This window comes from Lepus europaeus, chromosome 1 (genome assembly GCF_033115175.1).
Source record: "Lepus europaeus isolate LE1 chromosome 1, mLepTim1.pri, whole genome shotgun sequence".
NCBI classification, from domain to species: Eukaryota; Metazoa; Chordata; class Mammalia; order Lagomorpha; family Leporidae; genus Lepus; species Lepus europaeus.
In genome coordinates this window covers 158,255,895-158,279,958 of record NC_084827.1, presented here as the reverse complement: position 1 = coordinate 158,279,958, position 24,064 = coordinate 158,255,895, and the positions used below count along the sequence as shown (strand labels likewise).

At 36.8% G+C, this 24,064-nt stretch overlaps 1 protein-coding gene across 1 annotated transcript in view; it reads right to left on the bottom strand.

The window, feature by feature from the left end:
* The window catches only part of SPAG16 (sperm associated antigen 16), a 1,194,746-nt gene that overhangs the window by 587,035 nt on the left and 583,647 nt on the right, over nucleotides 1-24,064 (bottom strand). The window contains exon 11 of the mRNA XM_062201827.1: nucleotides 14,948-15,091. Within this exon, the coding sequence (XP_062057811.1) occupies nucleotides 14,948-15,091 (144 nt within the window). The remainder of the gene's footprint in view (nucleotides 1-14,947; nucleotides 15,092-24,064) is intronic.

The window sequence follows — 24,064 nt, the reverse complement described above, 5'->3', positions numbered from 1 at the left end:
ATAAAACATGTATTTTATCTTTCTGGGTCTGGGTTATTTCAGTTAGGATAATGCTCTCTAGTTCTATCAATTTTGTTGCAAATGTCAGGATTTCCTTCTTTTTTGTGACCAAGTAATATTCCATCATCTATATGTACACCACATTTTCTTTATCTAGTCATTAGTTGATAGATACCTAATACCTTTACTATTGTGAATTGGGCTGCTATATACACAGGAGTGCAATCTTATGCTCATTTGACTTTCTTTGGCCATATTCCCAGAAGCAGGATATATAGTAGACTCATTCTTTTAGGGAATCTCCATACTGCTTCATGTAATGATTGTATTAATTTGTATTCCCACCAACAGTGTATTAGCAGTAGTCTTCTCAACAACCTCTCTAGCAATTTTTTTGTTTTGACAATAGCCATTCTAAGTAGAGTGAGTTGATGCTTCATTTTTGTTTTTATATTTTCCTGCTAATGAGCTTGAATATTTTTTCCTGTCTTTAGGCCATTCATATTTTTTTCTTTCTAAAATATCCTTTGCCTCTTTCTTAACTGGTTTGTTTTGTTGTTGTTGGGTTTCTTGAGCTCCTTATATATTCTGGATATTAACCCTTTATTCAACGTGTGATTTGCAAATTTTTTTCCCATTCTGTCCATTATTTCTTCACTTTGTTAATTGCTTCCTTCGCAGTATAGAAGTTTCTTGGTTTGATGTAATGTCATTTTTCAATTTTTGCTTTTACTGCCTGTGCTTCTGGAGTCTTACATAAAAAAGTCTTGTGTAGGCCAATTTCTTGCAGTGTTTATCCTGTTTTCCTTTGGTAACTTAATAGTTTCTGGTTTTAAGTTTAGATCCTTTGTATATTGTGAGTTGATTTTTGTGTAGGGTGCAAAGTAGGGGTCTGTTTCAAACTTCTGCTTGTGGAAACCCAATTTTTCTGATATCCTTTCTCCAGGAAATATTTTTAGCATGTTTGTCAAAGGGTAGTTGGTTATATGTGTGGCGACTTATTCCTGTGCATTCTATTCTGCTACATTGGTCTACATGTCTATTTTTATGCTAGTATCATACTTACTGTTTTGGTTATAATAGCACTGCAGCCTGTCTTGAAATCTAGGCTTGTAATGCCTCAAGCTTTATTTTTATTGTTGTAAAGTTCTTTAGCTATTTAGGGTGTTTGGTGCTTCCATATAAAGTTTATAATTGTCTTTTCTTCTTCTGTGATGAATAGCCTTGGAATTTTCATGAGGATTACAGTAAATCTATAAATGTTCTGTGTATCATGGACATTTCAATAATATTAATTCTTCTAATCATGAACCTGGAAGATTTTTCATTTTGGTGTGTTTTAATTATTTCATGATTTGTAACTTTCATGGTAGAAATGGTTCACATCCTTAAATTTATCTTAAGGTATTTAATTGTTCATAGCTATTATGAATTATATTATTCTTATAAGTTCTTTCTTAGATAATTGTTGGTATACAGGAATGCTATTGACTTTTGTTTGTTGATTTTATTTCCTGCAAATTGCTGAATTATCTTATCTGCACTCATAGTCCGTTGGTAGTCTTTTGTTTCCCTATATCAATAATCATCTTACAACCTGCAAACAGGGATAATCTGATTTCCTTTCCAGTTTGTATCACTTTAATTCTTTTTCTTCCTTAATGGCTCTGGCTAAAACTTCCAGAACCATACTGAATTGAAGTAGAGAGAGTAGACATTTTGTTCAGATCTTAGTATAAAGGGGAATACCTTTCTCCTATCATTTCACTCTCTGATAGTTCCACCTTCATCTCCCTCCATGATAAGGCAGGCCCATATGGATAATCCAAGAAAATTTCCCTATCTAAATGTCAGATGAACAGAAATCTGAATTTCATCTGCAGCTTTAATGCCAAATTGTCATATGACATAAAATAACATTTATAGGTTCTGAATATTGCCCTATTTTCACATTTTTTGTCATTATTGAAAATTTGACACTTTGAGTACAATAATGTGTAAACTATAGAAATCCGATTTCCTTTTCTCCAAAGTTTATTGTTCCTGCTGTTGGCTGCTGTTTCCTTTTTAGTGGCTTTATTGAAGTAATTCAGTGAGTCTGTATTCCATGTTGTATGTAACCATAGAAATGTCTGCTGGATTAGCTTAATGGCAATCTAATGGCTGGAAAGCTTGTGATTAAATGCTTGGAATCAATAAGTCAGTTCTAGTCTTTGGCAAGTTGGCTTCATGTGCATGCTGGAGTCCACCTTCAACACTCTGGAAGTTTGTGACTCAGCCTTGGCCTTGACTCATGGCTTCAGAAGCTGCAAGATCAGCCATTCCCTGTACCTTGAAATATGGCACAGTGTTTCAAAGTCCCCAGTGGATATTTTTTCCATATATATTTTCCATTCAGGAATGGGGAACATTAAAAATTTAATTATCTTTGGATTCAGTAGTTTTTCATGGATAAATGACCCTGGAATTTGTGCAAAGCTTTGGTTAAGTTCTAGAGTTCTGAAAATGTTTTTTTTGACAATCATTTTCCAGTGTTCTCTCTACTGGTATAGAGTATATCTTTGAAAGTACTGGAAATGTTGCTCATTATTATTAGGTTTTTTTTTCTTTTTTCTTTTTTTTTTTTTTTTAACAGGCAGAGTGGACAGTGAGAGAAAGAGACAGAGAGAAAGGTCTTCCTTTGCCATTGGTTCACCCTCCAATGGCCGCCGCAGCTGGCGCGCTGCGGCCAGCGCACCGGGCTGATCCGATGGCAGGAGCCAGGTGCTTCTCCTGGTCTCCCATGGGGTGCAGGGCCCAAGCACTTGGGCCATCCCCCACTGCCTTCCCGGGCCACAGCAGAGAGCTGGACTGGAAGAGGGGCAACCGGGACAGAATCCGGCACCCCGATCGGGACTAGAACCTGGTGTGCTGGTGCCGCAGGCGGAGGATTAGCCTAGTGAGCTGCGGTGCCGGCCATTATTATTAGGTTTTGACTGAAATTTATTATTTGTGTAGTATCATCTATAGAAGATTTTGTGTTTTAGGATTCTATGTGAAATAACAACAAATATGCCTTTCTGGTTTCCTTTGAGGAAGTAATGTCAGGAATAATGAATGAATGGCATGAGTCATGTGTGTGTCATTATGATTGCAAGATTCTTATCAGGAGTAAGAGAGAAAGTGAAACATTTTTGGTCTTTCATCTTCAGCTATTTTACTTTCCCAAATATTTGCTCATTCCTTACAATGTTTTGGTTGACCTGATGTGTGCCATGGATTCAAAATAGGTTAAGTTGTAGACCTAGCCATTAGTGAACCTACAGTATTCCCCTAATTTTTAATTTTTACTAGAATGAGAGAGACAGACCAACAGACCCAGAGACAATATAGGCTTTCAAGGAAACCATACCTAGGTTAGAATATAATTTTTGCCAAACAGCAACATAAATATACTGTAGCCAAATACTTACTCTGATCCCAGGGCTTCCCAATTTGCTTTACATAGATTTTTCTCAGTCAAAATTCGTGCAAATCTTTTAAAGTAGGTTGTCCCCATTTTCAACTCAGTAAATGAGGCTCTCAGAAGTTAAAGAAAATGACATCGTAAGTACATTGCTATACACATATTTGAAAACAAATTTAACTTTAAATGTTACATCTAATGTACAACTAAATTCTGCTATTTGAAAAAAGTTCCTTGGCAGTCTCTCCAAGTTCCTTTCTTCACCTATATCACATAAATTATTAGTCTAGAGGAAGATTGACAATAGCAGCACAAGACATAGCCTTTCAATCCTTAAGCCTTAATACAGCAAAAATATCTTGATTTGTCAAAACCATATTGCACTTCCATAGAAGAAGAGCAGTCCTGCTCCATCCCAAAGCTGTACCACTGCCCTTGTGGAACTGAGGCAATGAAGAGATAATGAAGGAGGGCGACTCCGCTCTTCCATCTGTCACAGTTGGAAGTGTCACTTTAATTCACATTCACTAGACAGAATTCAGCTGGCCAAAAGCCACTCAAATGGTCTCAATTCAACTACAAAAGAAGACAGGAATAGGGCACCCCTATGTTTTGAGGAAGACATTAGCATGGTTACTGCCAGGTACAATTACTATACCTGACCATCAATAGATGCTCTCTAAATGACAGTTTCTGTAAATATTCAAGTCAACCCTTACCTAACATAGATCATCTAAGGATCCCGTCCTTCCAAATTTTATTCCACAACATTAACTGATGCAATACTAAGCAAGCAATTACTATACTTAAGGTATATGCTATGAAAAACAGATATTATTTAGGTGTCGTTCTAAAAAAAAACAAACAAAAAAAAAACAAAAAAAAATACAGGTAACTAAAAAGGATCTAAGTTCTTTGAAAAACTGTATGAAGTTGGAATCAATACTTTACAAATGTTTATTTTTTAGAGGAAATAACATTTCAAAGAGCAGTGGGACCATAGCAGAAATTTAATTCTTAACTCTTCTCTATAATGATCACATATTGCTTTTCGAATTAGACAAATTACAAAAATATTTGAAGAAGCATGCAGTTACTTTCACTGCTTGGACTCTTCATATAAATGTGACAAACCATATTAAGAACAGAGGGCCAGCGCTGCGGCTCACTAGGCTAATCCTCCGCCTGCGGCGCCGGCACACCGGGTTCTAGTCTTCGTCGGGGCACCGGATTCTGTCCCAGTTGCTCCTCTTCCAGACAAGCTCTCTACTGTGGCCCGGGAAGGCAGTGGGGGATGGCCCAAGTGCTTGGGCCCTGCACCCGCATGGGAAACCAGGAGGAAGCACCTGGCTCCTGGCTTGGGATCGGATCAGCTCAGCGTGCCAGCTGCAGCGCACCAGCCTTAACAGCCATTTGGGGGGTGAACCAATGGAAGGAAGACCTTTCTCTCTGTCTCTCTCTCTCTCTCTCTGTCTGTAACTCTCTGTCTCTAACACTGTCTAACTCTGCCTGGCAAAAAAAAAAAAAGAACAGAAAATATATCTCATCAAAGAATATGAAGTAGAATAGTGTTAACTAACAGGGACATATCACAATTCTCTTGGTAAAAAGTCTATTGAAGTTTCCAAATTAAGAAAACTTCTATCTCTGTAGCATAGGAAGAAGCAGGATATCACTGTCTTTGGGGAGAGGGAACATTATCATCTGCATTACTATCTAAAATTTGAATTCATGCATTATAACAAAAAGGTTACCAATACTTTTTGTCAGGCAGAGTGGACAGAGAGAGAGAGAGAGAGAGAGAGAGAGATGTCTTTTGCCATTGGTTCACCCTCCAATGGCCACTGCAGCTGGTGCACCGCGCTGCTCCAAAGCCAGCAGCCAGGTGCTTCTCCTGGTCTCCCATGCGGGTGCAGGGCCCAAGCACTTGGGCCATCCCCCACTGCCTTCCCGGGCCACAGCAGAGAGCTGGCCTGGAAGAAGGGCAACAGGGACAGAATCCGGCGCCCCGACCGAGACTAGAACCCGGTGTGCTGGCGCCGCGGACGGAGGATTAGCCTATTGAGCCATGGTGCCGGCCACCAATACTTCTTTTTAAAAGTAGCTAGATTATATACCTGCCAAGGAGCTTTCATACTATAGTTTTAGGCATTACATAAATAAATAAATAGGTAGTTTTTATAGCAAAGAGAGAATATGAGGTATTTTGGAAAGGTACATTTATTCACAATTCATGTATTAACTCATAAGGGTAGAAGTTATGTTTAATAGAATGCTGTCAGCTCTATTTCTGCTTCAGGCAATAACTCAGGATAAAATGCAGCATGGTGAAATTGTTTGAGCCACTAATCCCACTTTTTCATTTATGGAGATAACATGGTAAGATACATGCTTTCTCACCTAGTAAGCAGTGGTCATATAGAAGAAAACACAAGCCCAAGCCTTGAGGAACAGGACATTGTATTTACATTCCATACTATGTGAGTATTATTATTTGGTACAGGAAAAGACTAACATTATACAGGCAGGGAAATGTGATCTTTGTTGGTCCATTAATAAAAATATGAACATTGACATCAAACTCTGATTTGGGCCAATAATAACAAAATGTATATGAGTATCGAAGGTCAAACTATGTTTTGCATGCTTAAAAATGATTTCAAAGTGATTTTATTGCTGTTTCTGGCCCGCCCCCCCAAAAAAGGAAAAGTAAAGGTTTTTCATTCTAAAACCAAAAAAATAAATAAATATGATTCAGAATCAATCTCTCACTTTCTCATCCATAAAAACTGTGATCAGTTTAACACAATTTTTACAGTTATATATACTTAAAGGATTAAGAATGGCTAGATAACGCACATCTCACATCTCTTTTTGCAATCATGATATTTTTCAACTTACAACTACTTTCATATTTACTATGTAAGAATTTGAGACAGACTGATAACTAATGTTTCATGGCTTCATAGCATTTTTCTAACTGGGGCAGGCTGCTGTAGTTTTCACTGGATGTGACTCCCAAATCATGCAGATACATAAACTTCAAAGTTGTAACTGGTGAAGCTAGGAGAGTGGAGACTTGATGGGATTAAGGAGTTCCAGAGGCAAGTCTCATGGAAGGTGCTTACATCACTGGGGGCATTGCCTCAGACAGGGCTAGCTGTATAAGGCTAAGCCAGGTCTCCATTCTCTCTCTGCTTCCTGGTTTGCCATAGGACCCCTCTTCTGCATATGTTCTGCCATCCACTCCCCTCTTTAGATGTTGGGCCAATGGGGCTGCCTGATGTTGGACTGTGATCCTTCAAATAAGAAGTCAAATAAGCTTTCTGTTTTCGTTAAGTAGCTTATCTCAGATATTTAGTTGCAGAAGCAAAAGCTAATACAGAAAAGTGGAATATTAAAATTAACTATATTGAAAAGTAGAGATTTGGAATAGATTTACCAGAAAAGGTTAGAAATATTTGGAGGAGTAGAGTAGTGAAAGATTTAAATACTGTAAGCAGCATAATGGGTAATTCTTGTGTGGGCTTAAGTGCTGGGAATGCTGACATAAATGGGTAAAGGCCAAGCTGATGAAGTCTCAAATGGATATTAGGACTCCAGTGGGAATGGGACTAAAGGTCACCCTCATTACAATGTTGCAAAGAATTTGTCTTTATTGTATTTATGTCCTGAGACTTTGTGGGAGGCTGAACTTCAAGATGGTGGATTAGTTTGTTTGGTGGAGGAGATTTCAAGGCAACAAATGTTCATGTGTGATATTAGCTGCTGTTTACAGTGCAGTTTTACAGAGAGAATCAGAAGCAAATGATACAAAACAGGATGATTTGGAAAACTCACAGCCTGGCCATAGAAGGAAGAAAAAGCAGTTCAGGATAAGGAGGAAAAAAAATCTTGCTATAGAGATTAGCACAGGTAAAAAGATGGCATGTGTTAATAGGAAAAATTAATGGGATACAGACTCAAAAAGCATTTCAGAGATCTTCGAGGTAGCCATACCCATTACAAGCGCAGAGGCCTGAAAGAGAAAAAAAATTGCTTTGTGAAGTCCCAGGGACAGCTCCACATTCTGACTTGTTGTCCAATTGCTCTGAGGCCACTCCAGCAAGTGGTTCATGTGAGTTATGGGATTACACATGCTGACATCATCCTTGTGATGCCGTTTTTGTAGGTATGCAGAACAGAAGAGTTATGGCTTCCACCAAGTTTTCAAAGGAAAGCCTGGGAGGCCAAGCCAAATCACACAGTGTGGTTGGAGTCCCTGGGGAGAGATCCTAATAGAGGTGATGTAGTGAAGCGACAGTTGAGACCACAGGAAAGTAGCAGTATCAGCCATATGAGATGCCTGCCAACGAAGCTGCGAGCAGCTTGCCAGGTAAGCCTTGGATAGCTGTGGACAACTGCATACAACTTCATAAAGCAGTCATGTGGACAGAGACCAACAGAGTTAAGGAGGCATGGAGACCTCCATCTAATTTCAAAGGATTATTTGGATAAGCTGGCGGCCTAGGCAGTTGTAAGGGCAGAGCCATTTAAGACTCTCCAATAGGGTAATGCCAAGTGGAAACGTGGGATCAGAACTCCTGCATGGAGTCCCCACTGTGTGATTCCTGGTGGAGCTGAAGACATGAGACTCCAATGCATGAGAACTAAAGCATGGGCTGTGACCAGGAAAGTCCCAAGGGTAGGGCTGTCGAAGTCCTCAGGAATTCACTTTTCCATCACAGTTTGTCCAGGACACAGATATGGAGTTTAGGTTTTAATATTTGCCCTGCTCAGTTCTGGTCTTGCTTTAGTTCCATTAATCTTTTCTACCTGACTACTATGCCTATTAAGAATCTCAATGCATACCTTGTGCCTGTCCTCCATTGTATCTCAGACATGAGATTCAAGGATCCAGGAGAAGAATGCCATGATTTGAACAAGATATGCCTCCCCAACACATGTAGACATTTCAGCATCAAAGTAGTGGGTTGGCAGTGCTAGGAGGATGCATGCTGGATCCCATTATGGTGCTCAGAAGGGCCCTTATAACATTGGATGCAGGCCCTCAGAAGGTAATTTTTGTGGGAGGGTTGATTATATTTGACCAAGTCAGGCTTAGCCATTCTCTCTTATTTGCTTATCGTGTGATCTTTTCATACCACTCCCCCATCAGATTCGTGACATATGGGCCCACCTGATCTTGTACTGTGAACCTCCAAAATCTTGAGCTAAAATAAACTTTGGTTGTAGTAACAAGAAGGTGACACATACTTAGTATAACTCAAACAACACAATAGGCTCTTCCCTTCTTAGTCCATTGCTCAAAGGATATCTGTTTTTAGAAAATGTTGAGCTATCTCTAGAAGTTCTAAAAATTCCTATTAATAAAAACTAATAGTTAATATTTACTGAATATATATGCCACGCATAATATTTGTATTTTTCTAACCTTACAGCATTTAGCCTTCACAATCAACCTACAAAGTATCACTATTATTCCCATTTAAAAGATGAGAAAGCTGATAAGGCTAGCAAATGGGAAGCTAAGATTTTAACATGGGCCACCTGAAACTCAGCATTAGTGTTTTAGAGTACAACCTCTGCCTTTATACTACAGTAAGATAAGTCGCTATTCTTTGGTATCATAAATTTTGCTCTTCAAAACAGTGCAGAGATAGTACAAGTGTACAGTCCCTGCATTTTCCATTTGTTCATCCATTTCTGTGACTGATGAATCACATTCAACAACTAATTCATCAGTCCACCAAGTAAATGCAAAGAGTACTTTACCTTACCAATGTATGATCGCCATCTAGTGGCAAATATGTAACAGCAAGTCAGGTATCAAAAGAGCTGCAAGCATTCCTGAAAAATGTCTTGATCTAGTTTTTCACTTTGTGTTGCTATATGGGGGCAAACTGTTGAAATCTTTACCTAATATATACTAAACTGATCTTCTGTATATAAAGAGAATTGAAAATGAATCTTGATGTGAATGGAAGGGGAGAGAGAGCGGGAAAGGGGAGGGTTGCAGGCGGGAGGGAAGTTATGGGAGGGGGGAAGCCATTGTAACCCATAAGCTGTACTTTGGAAATTTATATTCATTAAATAAAAGTTTAATAAATGAAAAAAAATAATAAAAAAAGTGTTGATCTACAAGTTCTACTAAGGAATTTTTTAAACATAGTTATAAACACAGCCAGTTATGCTGTAAACAATAGGTGGCAGTGAACAGTTGTGTACATACTACTTTAATACAAAATAGGATTTGGGACATGCTTTTGTAATAGAATTCAAAGGCCTACAGTTTGAATATAGCTTGCATAATATCTGTGTAAGATTTAGTTAGAAGTTCCCCATATTCATTTTGATTCTTGATTTATAAATAAGTTTAAAATGTTATTATTTAAATTAATCATTAAAATTAAAGAAAGAACATATGTGGTTACCATTTATTGAGAAAAAAAGAACTGAAGAAGTAATTTGGCTTCTACAGACAAGCGAGAGGTTAGAGGAACAAATAGCCACTCCTGTTTTGATTTTAGACATGATCTTCATTTTTACGGTTAGATTTTATGTCCCCACTTTGGCCTATTTCTTGTGAGCACCTATAGCTCCTGTGACCCATGGGAATGCAGGTTTTGCATTCACCTGGCATATCTTGGCTGTTGGTTGTTCTAAAATCCATTATGCTGGTCAATTCCCATACATGGAGGTTAGCATACTATGCAAATATATGTGTCTTAACAGATATGGATGCTAGATTTTATGCAATTGTTTCATTACTTAAAAGATATATTTGAAAAATCAGAGTTACCAGACATGAAAAAGACTGAAATCCTGTCTTTTGCAAAGCAATGAGGCAACAGTAGAGCACTAAGCTTGGAGAAATAAGCCAGTCTCAAAAAGACAAATATCTTTATGTTTATTCTGATTTGTCATAATTAATACATAGAATACAAAAAGATATGCAATGTATATGAGCAAAATTGAACTCTTGAGATTTATTTATAACCCTTGTCTATATTCATGAGGAACAGTGTTTTCTCTGCTTTCTGTTTGAATTCTTCATTTAGTGGAGTGTTAAGCTTGTGATTATAAAGTAAATTCTAAGTACACCATCACAAAAATAAGAAAGGAAGGAGGAAGGGGAGTAGGTAGGAAGTATCATTAGGTTCTTAAAACTGTATATATGATATACATGAAATCTGTCCTATTCCTTTTAAATAAATTTGGTAAAGGTAGGGGGAAGGGAGATCTTCCTCCACTGGTTCACTCTCCAGATGGCCACAATGGCCAGAGCTGGACCATGTCAAAGCCAGGAGCTTTCATCTGGGTCTCCCACATGGGTGGCAGGTGCCCAAACCTTTGAGCCATTTTCTGCTGCTTTTCCAAGGACATTAGCAGAGATCTGGATTGGCAAAGGAGCAGATTATTGCCCATATGGGATCCCAGCATCACAGACAGCAGTGTTACCTGTTATACCACAATGCTATCCCCAAAGACTTAATTTTACCGTATTTCATCTTCATATTTGAATTGCTGATGCATTCTCTGCTTTTCAAGTAGAAATATTACTTGGTCATCGTATATTGTTTTTAAATATGCTAGTTCTACCTCCTATACTATCTCTAACAGTTTTATACAATTATGAAATGAATCTCTATTTGGCATGTCAGCACAATATTTACTTGGTTTGTGGTTATGGTTATGAATTATTTTTAAACTCAATAATGAAATTTTCTCTATTTTCCCTTCTTGGGAAATTTAATGGGCCTAGAAAATGACTACTTTCTCTTTGGTTTATGTTTTTGGTAAATGTTTAAAAAGTTATAAAACCACTAATAAAAAAACCAAGGTGGAACTTCAAAAATCCATTTTATTCCACAATTTTTAATCTAATGTGGGTCTCTATTTCACCTTAATTCAGTATTCATAATGTTTATATTCATAGAGATCTATTATTTTATCAAAGTTTCCAAACATATGTGTATCTCAGTGCCTGAATTCATGATATTAACTCCTTCCAATTTGCTAAGGTTTATATTTCAACTTCCCCACTTTTATACCTCCAGCAGGTTTCCAAGGTATCTACTTAATTTCATTGTACTTCTTCCTTATATTATTTTGTTCTTTTGTAAAAACTTCAGTACAAATATCTATTTTTTATAATTTGTTAATTTCAGCATTTCACTAACATGTTTTTTGTCTCTATATTTTGTTTACAAGTTTTTCTTTTCAATTTAAATTCATAACTAACTTAGTTTCTTTTTCTTTAATAAAGTATCTGAAGCTATGAATTCTGCTCTGAATACAGCTTTGGATACATTTTATAAGTGAGGTAATTATTTTGGTTGTGATTGTTTACCAACTAGGCAATTACAGCTTATAGTTCCTCTTTGATATAATATCTACTTATATATTTTAATAATTCACTCTATTATATTTTAATTATTAATTTCTTCTCACTTTCTTTTGTTACTGAATCTTATTCACAAGTTCATATCTGTAGATTTCTGCTCCAAGGAATTCATTTATGCTATATTTTGGGAGCAGAATCTATGCATTTTTAATAATCAAACCATGATTAATCTCAAACATTCTAGTCTTTTTGCAAACTATATTTTTTCTCATCAACTATCATGTTAATGTGATATTAATACAAAGAGAAAAGATTCAGTGTAGTTCATAAGTACAGTTCTTAGAACATCAAATTCCCCTTCTTCCCTCCCTTTTTGTGAAGTTTAGAGTTCAATGTACAACAGCATTAAATACATGTACTACTTTATAGCATCTCTAATGTCAATATTATTTTATAAAAAACTAAAAGTTTGGAGAAAGAGTGAAAATCTTGATGATATTTCTGTCACCATCGTCGTATATGTATTATTTCAGAAGCAGGGCAGTGACAGAGAGAAAGCCCCCATCTGCTGCTCAACTCCCTAGATCGTGCCAGCAGCTAGGACTAGATGCTGTCAAAGCTGGAAACTGGTAACTCAACCCAGATCTCTCATGTGGGTGTCAGGAATCCAATTATTTGAGCCATCACCACTGACCCCCACATTTTTTGTATTAGTAGAAAACTAGAATCAGGAGTTAGATCTGAGTATTGAATCCAGGTACTTTGATCTGAGACACAGAAAAATTAACTCACATCTTAATCAACAGGCTGAATGTCCATGCCACTATCATTTCATTTCTATAAGATCTTTAGCTTTATATATTTCATCATTATCTGAGACTACAAGTGATAGCTATCCTTTCATTTTATTGCCGGCCTGTTGTTATCTGTTTATCTATTTGAGATGTCTGTTATGAGAAGGGAACAGGAAGTTATAGAAAGCATTCAAATAGGAGAACCTGGAATTAAAAATAAAAAAAGGCATGGATTGATTAAGGTGAACAAAAGTCAATATATATAATGCCCACCCTGGGTTTCCTCCAAGGGAGCAAAATCAACCAGATTCCATTATTGCGTTCTAAGGAAGCCTATGATTGCATTAACTAGTCTCAACTATAGATTAAAGAATCATATTTAAGTCACAAACTTTTACATTTGCTTTCTATATGCTTGCTTTCTAAAATTATAGATGAGGTATATGAGGGTACTTCAAAAAGTTCAAGGAAACTGGAATTAAAGATAAGTTTATATTGGCAAAATGTAATTGAAATTTCATGCACTGTTTCTTTCATAATATATATTTTCTATGACTATCTTAAATACCTCATATGTACAGATTTCACATTTTTTGCACAAAATTTTTTCATCCCATTTTCCATGAAATTTTTGAAATATCCTCACACAATGAGATAGAAAAAATGTTGTCTTCAAGAATGAACTATTTTTTTTTCTGACCATATCCATTAGCCAAAGAAAAACTCCAATATCACAATTTAAATTTAATGTGAATTTGAACAACTTTCAAGATATCAATTATATATTATATATGTATGCACATTATATATATACACATAATATATACATGAAAAAGTAAAGTTTTCAGTAATGAACTACATACATTAAACATGATATGATGTTCAAGGTACAAAATGCAAACTTTCAGGATTTATCTTAGTTGTTGTTTCACTATTCATTCTTCCCACTAATTATTTATTGTAGTTTGCACTAATCATTTAGTCTGTGTCTAATTCTACAAAAAGAACATCCACTATTCAGTATTTCTCACCCAAAGAACACAAACTGTTAAATATCTTTTCCCCCACTATTTTTACTTAATGTACTGAAAGAAACAGTGCTGCAGTATTTTACTATAATTCAGCCAAGGAAGTACTGACTGTAAATTCATACTGTGTAAATAATGATGAATCTCACCTCATGTTTAATTTCAATAATTGAGTGGGAAAACAGGAAGACCTATTAAAAGGACCATTGCTGGTCAAGCACTAATGAGAAAATTTCAGAACTGGTGGCTGTCATGGTAACAGAGCACTATCAAAATCTGATTAGTATGCCCAGTAGCTACATAAGTGATAGGTTATATTTCTAATTGTGTTGTTTCTGCCTGCAAGATGGGTTACATTTTTGAGAGGTACGATGGTGGTTCTATTTATCCATACCCAATATAGGGAATGCACTACATGTTCGTAAATTGAGTACAGATATTTCATCCAAAGATATGTTACACACTGGGAAGATTTTTAAAAATTAAAATTAACAAAACACTAATTAAAAATGACTACAAATTTATTAATTAAGTCCACTGATTTTTCTCAATATAATTCCATTGACATCCATAACAAAGATAAAAGAAAGATGGGTAAAGAAAAGAAGTTTAGCAAAACATGAAACTGAATCAATAAGGAATTCTCCTAGGAAAGAAAATTTCAAGGGAATGATTTAGGAATTGCATCTAGAGCTATGTGTCTCCAGGAGAGATTAGGCCAGATAGTATTTGAAAGAGGCAGATCAATAGCATTTGCAAATATTAAAAATAGTAATGAATACCAGAAAACAGTAAGTTGAACATGACCACAAGGAACAGTGGATAGTTTTCTGTGTGCTTAACAATGTCCTTCATTCCTAGTCAATGTTGAAAATGACAGAGCTCACTGTTTTCCCTAGTGCTTTGTTCTCTTTAATATTTTGAGTGTTTCAAATTTTAGCAGAAATTGATCACTGCCTTCTGATCCTTTCTTGCGATAACTTAATTCCACAAGGCACGCCTGTGAGATGAACAGCGGCAGAATAAACAGTGCCATTATTGACTAGGGATCCATGTGTCTTCTAAGGGCTTGTGAGCACAGGTATCATGAATAATGCTTGTCCTGAGGATCTCATTACCTTTGTTAAATGCATCTGCTTGTGGAATAAGTTTCACATGTACTAAATATCAAAAGCAATCAATCTAAAGTCAATATAATGAAAGCCAAAGGAGCATTTATCCGCACGTTTTGAAATTCAGTGGAGGCTGCACGGTTGCAGACAGAAGCACCATCAAAGTCAGCAGGGTGAGGAAAGGCTAAACAAGTGCAGTCCTGGGGCAGCTGTGCACTGACCTGGGATGGAAGCAGCAGTCAGAAAGCCAATCCGTGTGGCCAAGTCCCGTGAGAAGCACATTGCCTTTGGGAATGCCCACTACCTTCCAGAGGCGGTCCTCACCACAAGTGACAAGGATGTCGTCACAGGGGTGCACGGCGATGCTGCACAGGAAGAGAGAAGGGTTTTGGTTCAGAATGTGAATAAATGAAATGGTAGTGAGGATTCTATTTCAGCTGGGCAGGACCACTCAGAGTGTCGTCCTAGAAGTTAGAGGATGCAGGTGCTCACTCTGCTTTAGCTCTAACGAGAGTAGCTCTGATGGTCATCAATCTAAATCAATTCCACCACATCACAGATTTCTTATTTGCAAGATTAAGTGGCTGGTTTGGGAGACGGTGCACACTTAATTCTGGTTTGAAAACAACAATTCTGGTTTTTGTCTTAGGTAAGAAAAGTTAGACTAATGAATCTTTGTGTTAGGATATTGGGACCAGTGTTCATACTTAATATAGAAAATCAAAATTCTTTTCAGATTACAGTCTTAAATCAGGAGTTATCTAGGTTAAGATCATAAAGTACAACCATATTATTATATTTCTACAATAAATACTATAAATTAAACATTGTGGTCCACTACACACAAAGCAAAGGAACTCAAATTCTCTACAACTATACCACTTACAATGGCTTTAGTCGATATGCAGTATACAAATTACAGTAATGAATTCAAGACACATAAGGCAATTCCCACTCTACAAAGGCATAGAGGGAAATGAGAAAGAAGTATGTAAAATTAATGACTAATACATTAGGCACTACTACTTGAACCATACTCTGATCATTGTGTCTATTTAAATATTGGCGCTAACCTATTCTATAATCAAGAGTCTAAAAGATTAATGCCTGATATTTTAGGTGTGGCAATACTTTATATAGAGTTCCATCTATTCCTTTCGTCTATTACAATGTAACAGGAACAAATGTGCCCAATGTTAAACAGAATGTTATAATGTCAGCCTAAATATTAGTAACAAATTGTTCAATTTCAATTTGGCTATCACAACTAAGAGATATAATACATTTACTTGCCTATATAGGGCAATGAAACAAATAATGACTTAAAAATAGCAATCGCACATTCATTTCTCCCCTGATCCGTTTTACGAATGGCCTTGTTCTTTTCCTCTACAGTATGGCATTCTCAAAGGAATCATGACTCTAATCCATACTTCCACAGTAGCACCAGGACTTACATGAAAAAAAAAAATATTTCTTCCTATCTCTTCTATTAATATCATTAACTTCCCAAATAATGAACTGAAAATCATTTCCTCAGATCAGACCAGACCTATATAGTTTGGGAAAATCTGCTAGTGTCAGCCTTGGAAGCATTCAATTCAGTCACGTATCCACTATGAGAATGGCCTTGTTTATGGTGAAACATAGTTTCATTTTTTATTCTAGCCTTTTTGCTGCTCAACATAAACACAGTGGAAGGGAAATAATTCATTTTGCAATTCATCATAATGTTAGTTTGTGACTTTCAGAAGGCCAATTCAAGAAGGGAATTTATTATGGCTCCAACCCGGTAGAGGATACATTTATGGAACTTAATTAGAAGAAAAATATGATGAGTGGTAAAAAATGTCACATTGAAATGAATTCTATATTCAAATACACACAAGAAGGCAAACCGAATCCTTGAAGCTACTGAGTGTGATGTATGTTAGCGCACAGCTTTCCTGGCAGACACATGCACACTTGACTAGATGAAAAATTACCCCCTTTAAGTGAAGATAACTAAAATCATTGATGTCTTTACGAACTTTGAAAGATAAGTTTCCAAAATGGCTTTTGTGAGGGGAGCTATTTGTAAAAGTTAAGGAGAAATATAAACACAAACCCATTGGTGGCTAATAAGTTTTGGAAGTGACTTTCACCCTGACTTTCCTCATTGTTTCCACTTGAGGCCTCCTCTGTACAATACAACTTCTACCTCCACTCTTTGTGTATTGAGCCTCCTAATCACTTTGTATTTGTTTGCTCCTGCATTTCCTTTGTAACATGAGCTTTTCATGGATGGTGGATGGATGGATAAGGAAAGATAGACAGATGGACAGACACATTCAGAAGTATTCCTTTATTATGAGAAATACATTCTAAAATCCCTAGAAAATGCCTAAAACAATGGATAGTATGAAACTTTATATATGCTGTAGTTTTTCTTATGCTTATGAGCACAGACCTGTAATAAAGTGCAATTTATAAATTCATTTCAGTAAAGATTAACAATCAACAATAAAATAGGACAATTGTAATAACTGGAACACATGTCTTCCTCCCACAAGTTCAGCGCCATTCCAATTTTAACTAAGTGCTTATCACATACTATGACCATAACTTTTGAATCTAGAGGTGCCATAGCAAAATTGGCACTTATCCTTTCCTTCTGCACAATTTCACAGATTGAAGATTCATATTTACCCTGTGTCTTTGCAAATAGGTGTGCATTTTTTCCTATTTCTTCATGACATTTTTTTCACATTTGCACTTAAAGGATTCACTGTAACTCCTCTTTGGAAGTACTGGCATCACCATTCTTGCATGATGAGAGCATTATTAAGTACCAAAAGGATTACTTGAACACAAGCCCTGTGACTCTGCAGCAGTCAATCTGATAACTGAGATGCCTAACGGGCACTAAGTGACTAACAACCAAACAGGAAATGTGAATATCATGTGGATACATTGAACAAAGGGATGGTTCACATCCCAGGAAAGATACGGCAGGAAAACATAACACTTTGTCACACTATTCAGAATGGTGCATAATGTCAAACTCATGAATTTTTTGGTGAAATTTCACATATATTCTTACACTAGGGTTGACCTTGAGTAACTGAACCCACAAAAAGCAAAGCCATGGTAAAGGAAACTAATATCTAAAGATATAAAATATAGGTGCTTTTTTGTGATGATACACATATTTCAGTTAGGCACTAACATTCTGTTCATCAAAGAAATGGCTTTTAAGTGAAGAGAAATATTTTCAGGGACAGGCACTTGGCACAGCATTTAAGATGCAGCTTGGAACCCCAGCATCCTGAATCAGTGAGTTCCTGGTTCAAGTCTGGGCTCCACCACTTCCCATCCTTCGTCCTGCTAAAACATACTCTGTAAGGCAGCAGAGGATGGCTCAAATATGCGTATCCCTGCCAACCATGTGGGAGATCCAGACTGTTTTGGGCCTGGCCCAGTCGTGGTTATTGGGGCAATTGGGAAGGAACCAGGTTAGAGAAAATCAATCTCTCCCCTCCTCTACTCCCTCCTTCCCTTTTTCACATAGAGTGAAAAACATATTTTTTCAAAAGAAATATTTCCACTTTATAGGGCAATATTACTTATATAGAAATCAATTAATACTTACTTTTGAATTATTCAGTAAATAAGAGCATCAGCAAATATGGGCCATAGTGATAAAGACCCTCAAATGAAGAGTTGCAAGTCCCAGTTCAGACTGCATGTGCAAGACTTCACTAAGATACCACACATAGGTTAAGGGCCCCGAACCAGGGGTCTGGTGTCCTTATACAATGAGAAGATGATTCCTGGAATGTAGGCATCCCATATGAGCATCGTTTCCAGTCCCATCTACTTTCAGACCAGTTTCTTGCTAATCTGCCTGGGAAAGCAGAAGATGGTGGTTCCTACACACATGTTGGAGACCTGGATAGAGTTCCAGGTTCCTGGTTTTAGCCTGGCCCAGCTCCAGTAGCTGCAGCCATTTGTCGAGTGAACCAGCAGATGGAAGATCTCTTTCTTTCAAAATAAAAAAATCTCTAAAAGAAAGAGTCATGAGCCAGAAATATGTCCTTACATACAAAAGTTCAATGTTATTATCAACTTCATAATGTAACACTGGTGTCTGAAAGTCATTGTTTCCATCATTATCACCCATTAACAGTAATTTTACCTTCTAACATGGTTTGAAAACTTAACATGCCCCATACCTTGTACTGCATGCTCAGTTCTCACAAAAAGTAGATGAAAGCTCAGGAGAGCAAGTGCTTATTCCTGGTTTATCTGATGTGTGCTCAACTCTAACAGTGGCTGGCGTATGGTAGCTATTCAACAAATTCTTGTCAAATACATGACTGATTAAATGCCAAATATATGACTGCCACTAGAATTGTTATTTTATATCTAAGTAAGCAGGGGTCCAGATATTATGTAAATTGCTTAAGCTCACATTTAGTATTGGATAGAGGCCAACTTTGAATCCAGGATGGTCTGACTTTGAGGTTGATTCTAATTACTTGTACTTAGCATGAATCTTTCACAGTATATTATTTATATGTATATTATAAGCATCAACAATTCTTATTACAGAGCTTGAAAAATTATAATCATTACCAGTAAATGATTAAGTCATTTGGTGATTATCAAACTAGACAAAGAATCCATCTAGAAATTGTCAGCTGTTTATAATAGAACTGGGTACCACCATACACAACAGTGTTAAAGGAGTTAGAAAATGTTGCCATTTATGGTTAAAATGGTTTCGTGTTGTAAGTGAGACCAAATGAGTAGCACTCCTCCTAACATGTACATGGCTACACAGGCTTCTATGTAGATGTACACACTGCATTTATTACAACCGTCATTCTCTTGTGATAGTATGATAAGCCTTGTATTGTACATATAGGTTTCAGAGAAGATTGTATTTTTGTCACTTTTAACTTTTATTTAATATAAATTTCCAAAGTACAACTTTAGAATTATAGCAGCTTTTCCCCCCATAACCTCCCTCCCACCTGTAACCATCCTATCTCCCACTCCCTCTCCTATCCCATTCTTCATCAAGATTCAATTATTTTTATATACAGATCAACTTAGTATATACTGAGTAAAGATTTCAACAAACTGCACCCACACAGAAACACAAAGTACTATTTGAGTAGTAATTTTACCATTAGTTCGCATAGTACAACATATTAAGGTCCTACATGGGGAGTAGGTGCACAGTGACTCCTGTTGTTGACTTCACAAATTGACACTCTTGTTTATGGCATCAGTAATCACCCTACACTCTTGCCAAAGCTATGGAAGCCTCTTGAGTTCACCAATTCATATCTTATTTAGACAACGCCATAGTCAAAGTCAAAGTTCTCTCCTCCCTTCAGAGAAAGGTACCTCCCTCTTTGATGGCCCATTCTTTCCACTGGGATCTCACTCACAGATCTTTCATTTAGATCATTTTTTTTTGCCAGAGTTTCTTGGCTTTCCATGCCTGCAAAACTCTCATGGGCTTTTTAGACAGATCCAAATGCCTTAAGGACTGATTCTGAGGCCAGAGTGCTGTTTAGGGTATTTGCCATTCTATGAGTCTGCTGTGTATCCTGCTTCCCATGTAGAATAATTCTTTTTTTATTCCAGCAATTATTATTTGCAGATACTGGCCTTATTTATTTAATCTCTTTGACACTTAATCCTATCTTTTTGATCAATTATGAACTTAAATTGATCACTTTAACAAGATGTCACTTATTGTCAGAGATGTCTGTAAAGAATAAATGTGGAAAAGTATTTAATAGCCATTGATTATAAAGGAATGCATTTCATTAAAACGTTCCTCAGTACACTCAGGCCTTATCTTTTACCATCATGCTTATCTCTGAATCAGTCTTTTGAAGAAATTAAAAATATTAATAATAGCTAACCCTTCATAGGAGTCACTTCAAGATCCCCTAATGATATCCAATAGCTCATTTAATGGCTATATCACTTCTAGAAGTTAAGTCTACTATTGTACTTATTTTTGCATGTGGGGAACTGTAGCACATAGAGGTTATGTAATCTGATAAAAATTGTAAAGCCAAGATATGATATGTGACCTTAAGCAGGTTGTCTCCAGAATCCATGTCTTTCAATACAGTGATCCCAGAACCTCAACTGGATTTTTTTTAAAGACGATAACAAGAACAGACAATATTGTCTTATTTCTGTCTAGAAGCTTTATTGATATGTATTTTGAAGTTTCTAAAGAAATGATAATTTTTGGCTATTCTCATACAACATATGAAAGGTTATAATTATTGTAATATATGTTTCCTAGACAATGGCCTCTGGCTATATTCAATACTTCTGGAGGGATGGGCATCAAACAAAGATAACTGAGAAAAAAATGCTAATAGTCTAAAGCAGAGATTGACAAATGTTTTCATCAAGGGCCAGATAATAAATATTTTAGGCTATGGTTTCTATGGTCTCTGGTTCAACCATTTAATTGTGGTGTTAGCATGAAAGCAACCAAAGACAAAACATAAGTGAAAGGGTATGTTCTAACATTTTGTTTACAAATCTAGGTAGTGAGACAGATTTGGTCTGTGAGCTGCAGTTTGCTGATCTCTATCTGTGGCATTTACATGATATGCAGTAAACTCACTGTTTCAGTGTGTAGACTCTGGGGGCCACCACTGTGACATAGTGGGCTAAGTTTCTGCCTGCAGCACCAGCATCCCATATGGGTGCCGGTTCTAGTCCCGGCTGCCCCTCTTCCAATCCAGCTCTCTGTTATGGCCTGGGAAAGCAGTAGAAGATGGCCCAAGTATTTGGGCCTTTGTACCCACATGGGTGTCAGAAGCACCTGGCTTCAGATCAACTCCAGCCATTGCGGCCATCTGGGGCGTGAACCAACGGAAGGAAGACCTTTCTCTCTGTCTCTCCCTCTCACTGTAACTCTACCTGTCAAATAAAATCTTTTTGTAAAAAAAAAAAAAGTGTAGACTCTGGAGTAAGACTTAACTCTTGTTCCAGTGTTTAGTAGTTAGGCATCCTTGGATAAGCTTTTCCACTAGTCTTGCCTCAGTCCCTTCATTTGAAACATTTGTGAATACTGTAGAATTGACCTCATAGGCTTGTTGTGAAAATTCAGTAAGTTATTACATGCAAGACACTTAAAACCAGTATGAGACAAATAATAAACTCATAATGCATACAGACAAGGAAGGGCTTCCCTAGATTTTTTAAATGGCTTACAACTTACTGATTATATTATAGAATCTGATCTTTACTTTTCTCATTTGTGAAAAGAAGCTAAAAATAAGACTGAGCCATTGGAGTGCTATTGGGATAAAACAGGTTGATATATGTACACTGGTTAGAACAATTATCTGAATATGGTAGCTTTTCACAAAGGTTACTTTTATCTTTTAACATTATTGTACATCATTATAACCTGGCCCTACCTCATTTAAATATAATGAGTGCTAAATTTGGTACTTAGAATTAAAGGTATTTATACGAAATGACATTTCTTTGTAGTTTTCATTGATATTTGGCACTGCTGTACTTTATCTTATTTTTATCAGAGAGAGACACACAGACACGGACATCCCATTGGACGGTTCACTCACTAAATGCCTGCAATAGCTGTGACTGAAGCCTGGAGATCTGAGTACCCAATCTAGGTCTTCCACATGGATGACAGTGAATCTACCACTTGAACTGTCACTGCTGCTTTTTTGGAAGCTAGAATCAAGAGTGAAACCAGGACACAAACCTAGGCACTCCGAGATGGTACGTAGGGGTCCCAAGCAGCATCTTAAGCTCTGCACCAAATGCCTACCCTGCTGTATTTTATTTCCTGTTCAGTCTTCTGACTGAAGTGTAGCCCCTTAGTAATACTTTCACAAATGCAAAGAAGTTTTGTGATTGTTTCCTTCACATTCCTGTCTATCAGGAAGGTACTGAGAGAAACAGTGGAGAATATATATACGTTCATTCATATCCTTGCCTTCAAGTAGGCAACTAGTACAGAGTACTTGCTGACCATGGGAGAAAGGGTTCTGCTAGGTCCTGGGCCTGTCAAGCCCTGTATACACATAGGTGTCTCTCTCATAACCACAAAATGACTCATTCTCAAAGCTGTCTTCCAAAAGTTCTAACTAATAAGTATAATAAGCTTGTAATTTCTTCCTGGCACCTGCCCTAGAGTGCTACAAAGTCGTTTTACTTTAAACTTTGAATATAAGCTTTCTAGTTCCCTTTAAATTACTCTTAATTATAATTTTAAGATACTAAGACAAAGGCCCTGTCACCTCATTCCCAAGCTAATGAGCTTACAATTATGATGAAATAGTACAGGGAAACATCATGAAATTTAAAAAAAAAAGAAAAATGTGGATGAATGCTAATAAAATATCCATAAAATATTTTGTTAAACAACAAACCAGGTATGTTATATAAAATATTGTGTTCTAGCAGAGGTCTTCTTTTTCTCTTTTATAATAGGACATGTTCCTTATAATAGATCACATGATACATACTTCAGCAGCTCTCTTTGTAATTGAAATTGTTCTTTCCAGGAGTGGCATTATACCAGGGTATTTTGGAAGGAATCATGTAGGTGTATGGCGAACACTGCTAATTATCAGTAGAGTTGATGACATAAGCATTACTGTTAAGACTTTTCAAAAGAGAAGAATATTAATCCAAAAAAAGATTGTCACAAGAAAGACTAATTAGATAGTGTTGTCTTCATTTTAGGTTATTCTGCACTGTAAATGTTTCCTTCACTTGAGCTCATAGTCTCTAGTTATTGCCAAAACAGAAGACAGACTGAGTTGAAAATAAATCACTAAGAAAATATGTGCCCCACAAACATTAGGTGACCACTTATCTACTTGTACTTAAAGACAATGTGCACTCATATTTTATATGTGTCTTTATCTGGCTTGCCAGGATAAATATGTAATTATGTTGCTCAGCTAATAAATACATCTCATATTTGGATGTGCACCAGGATTTACAAAGACTCTAACATGTGTCCTTTTTTCATTGTTTCAACATGTGCATCAAGAGCCTATGATGTAGTATGTAAAACAGACAGGAACATCACTCTTGGGGGGCCTTACATATACATAGGGGAAGACAGACAACAAAATAGCTGAACAAAATAACTCAGTTACAAAGAAAACAGAGCAAATGATGCAGTGGTGATTAGGGGAGAATGTTAGTTTTGGTTAGGTGGTCAGGAGAGTCTTCATTGAGGACATAACATTCCAGCTAAGACAAGAATGGCAAGGGGAAGCATCCCTTGAAGCGTATGGGTTCAGGCACGAGTGACTGCAGGT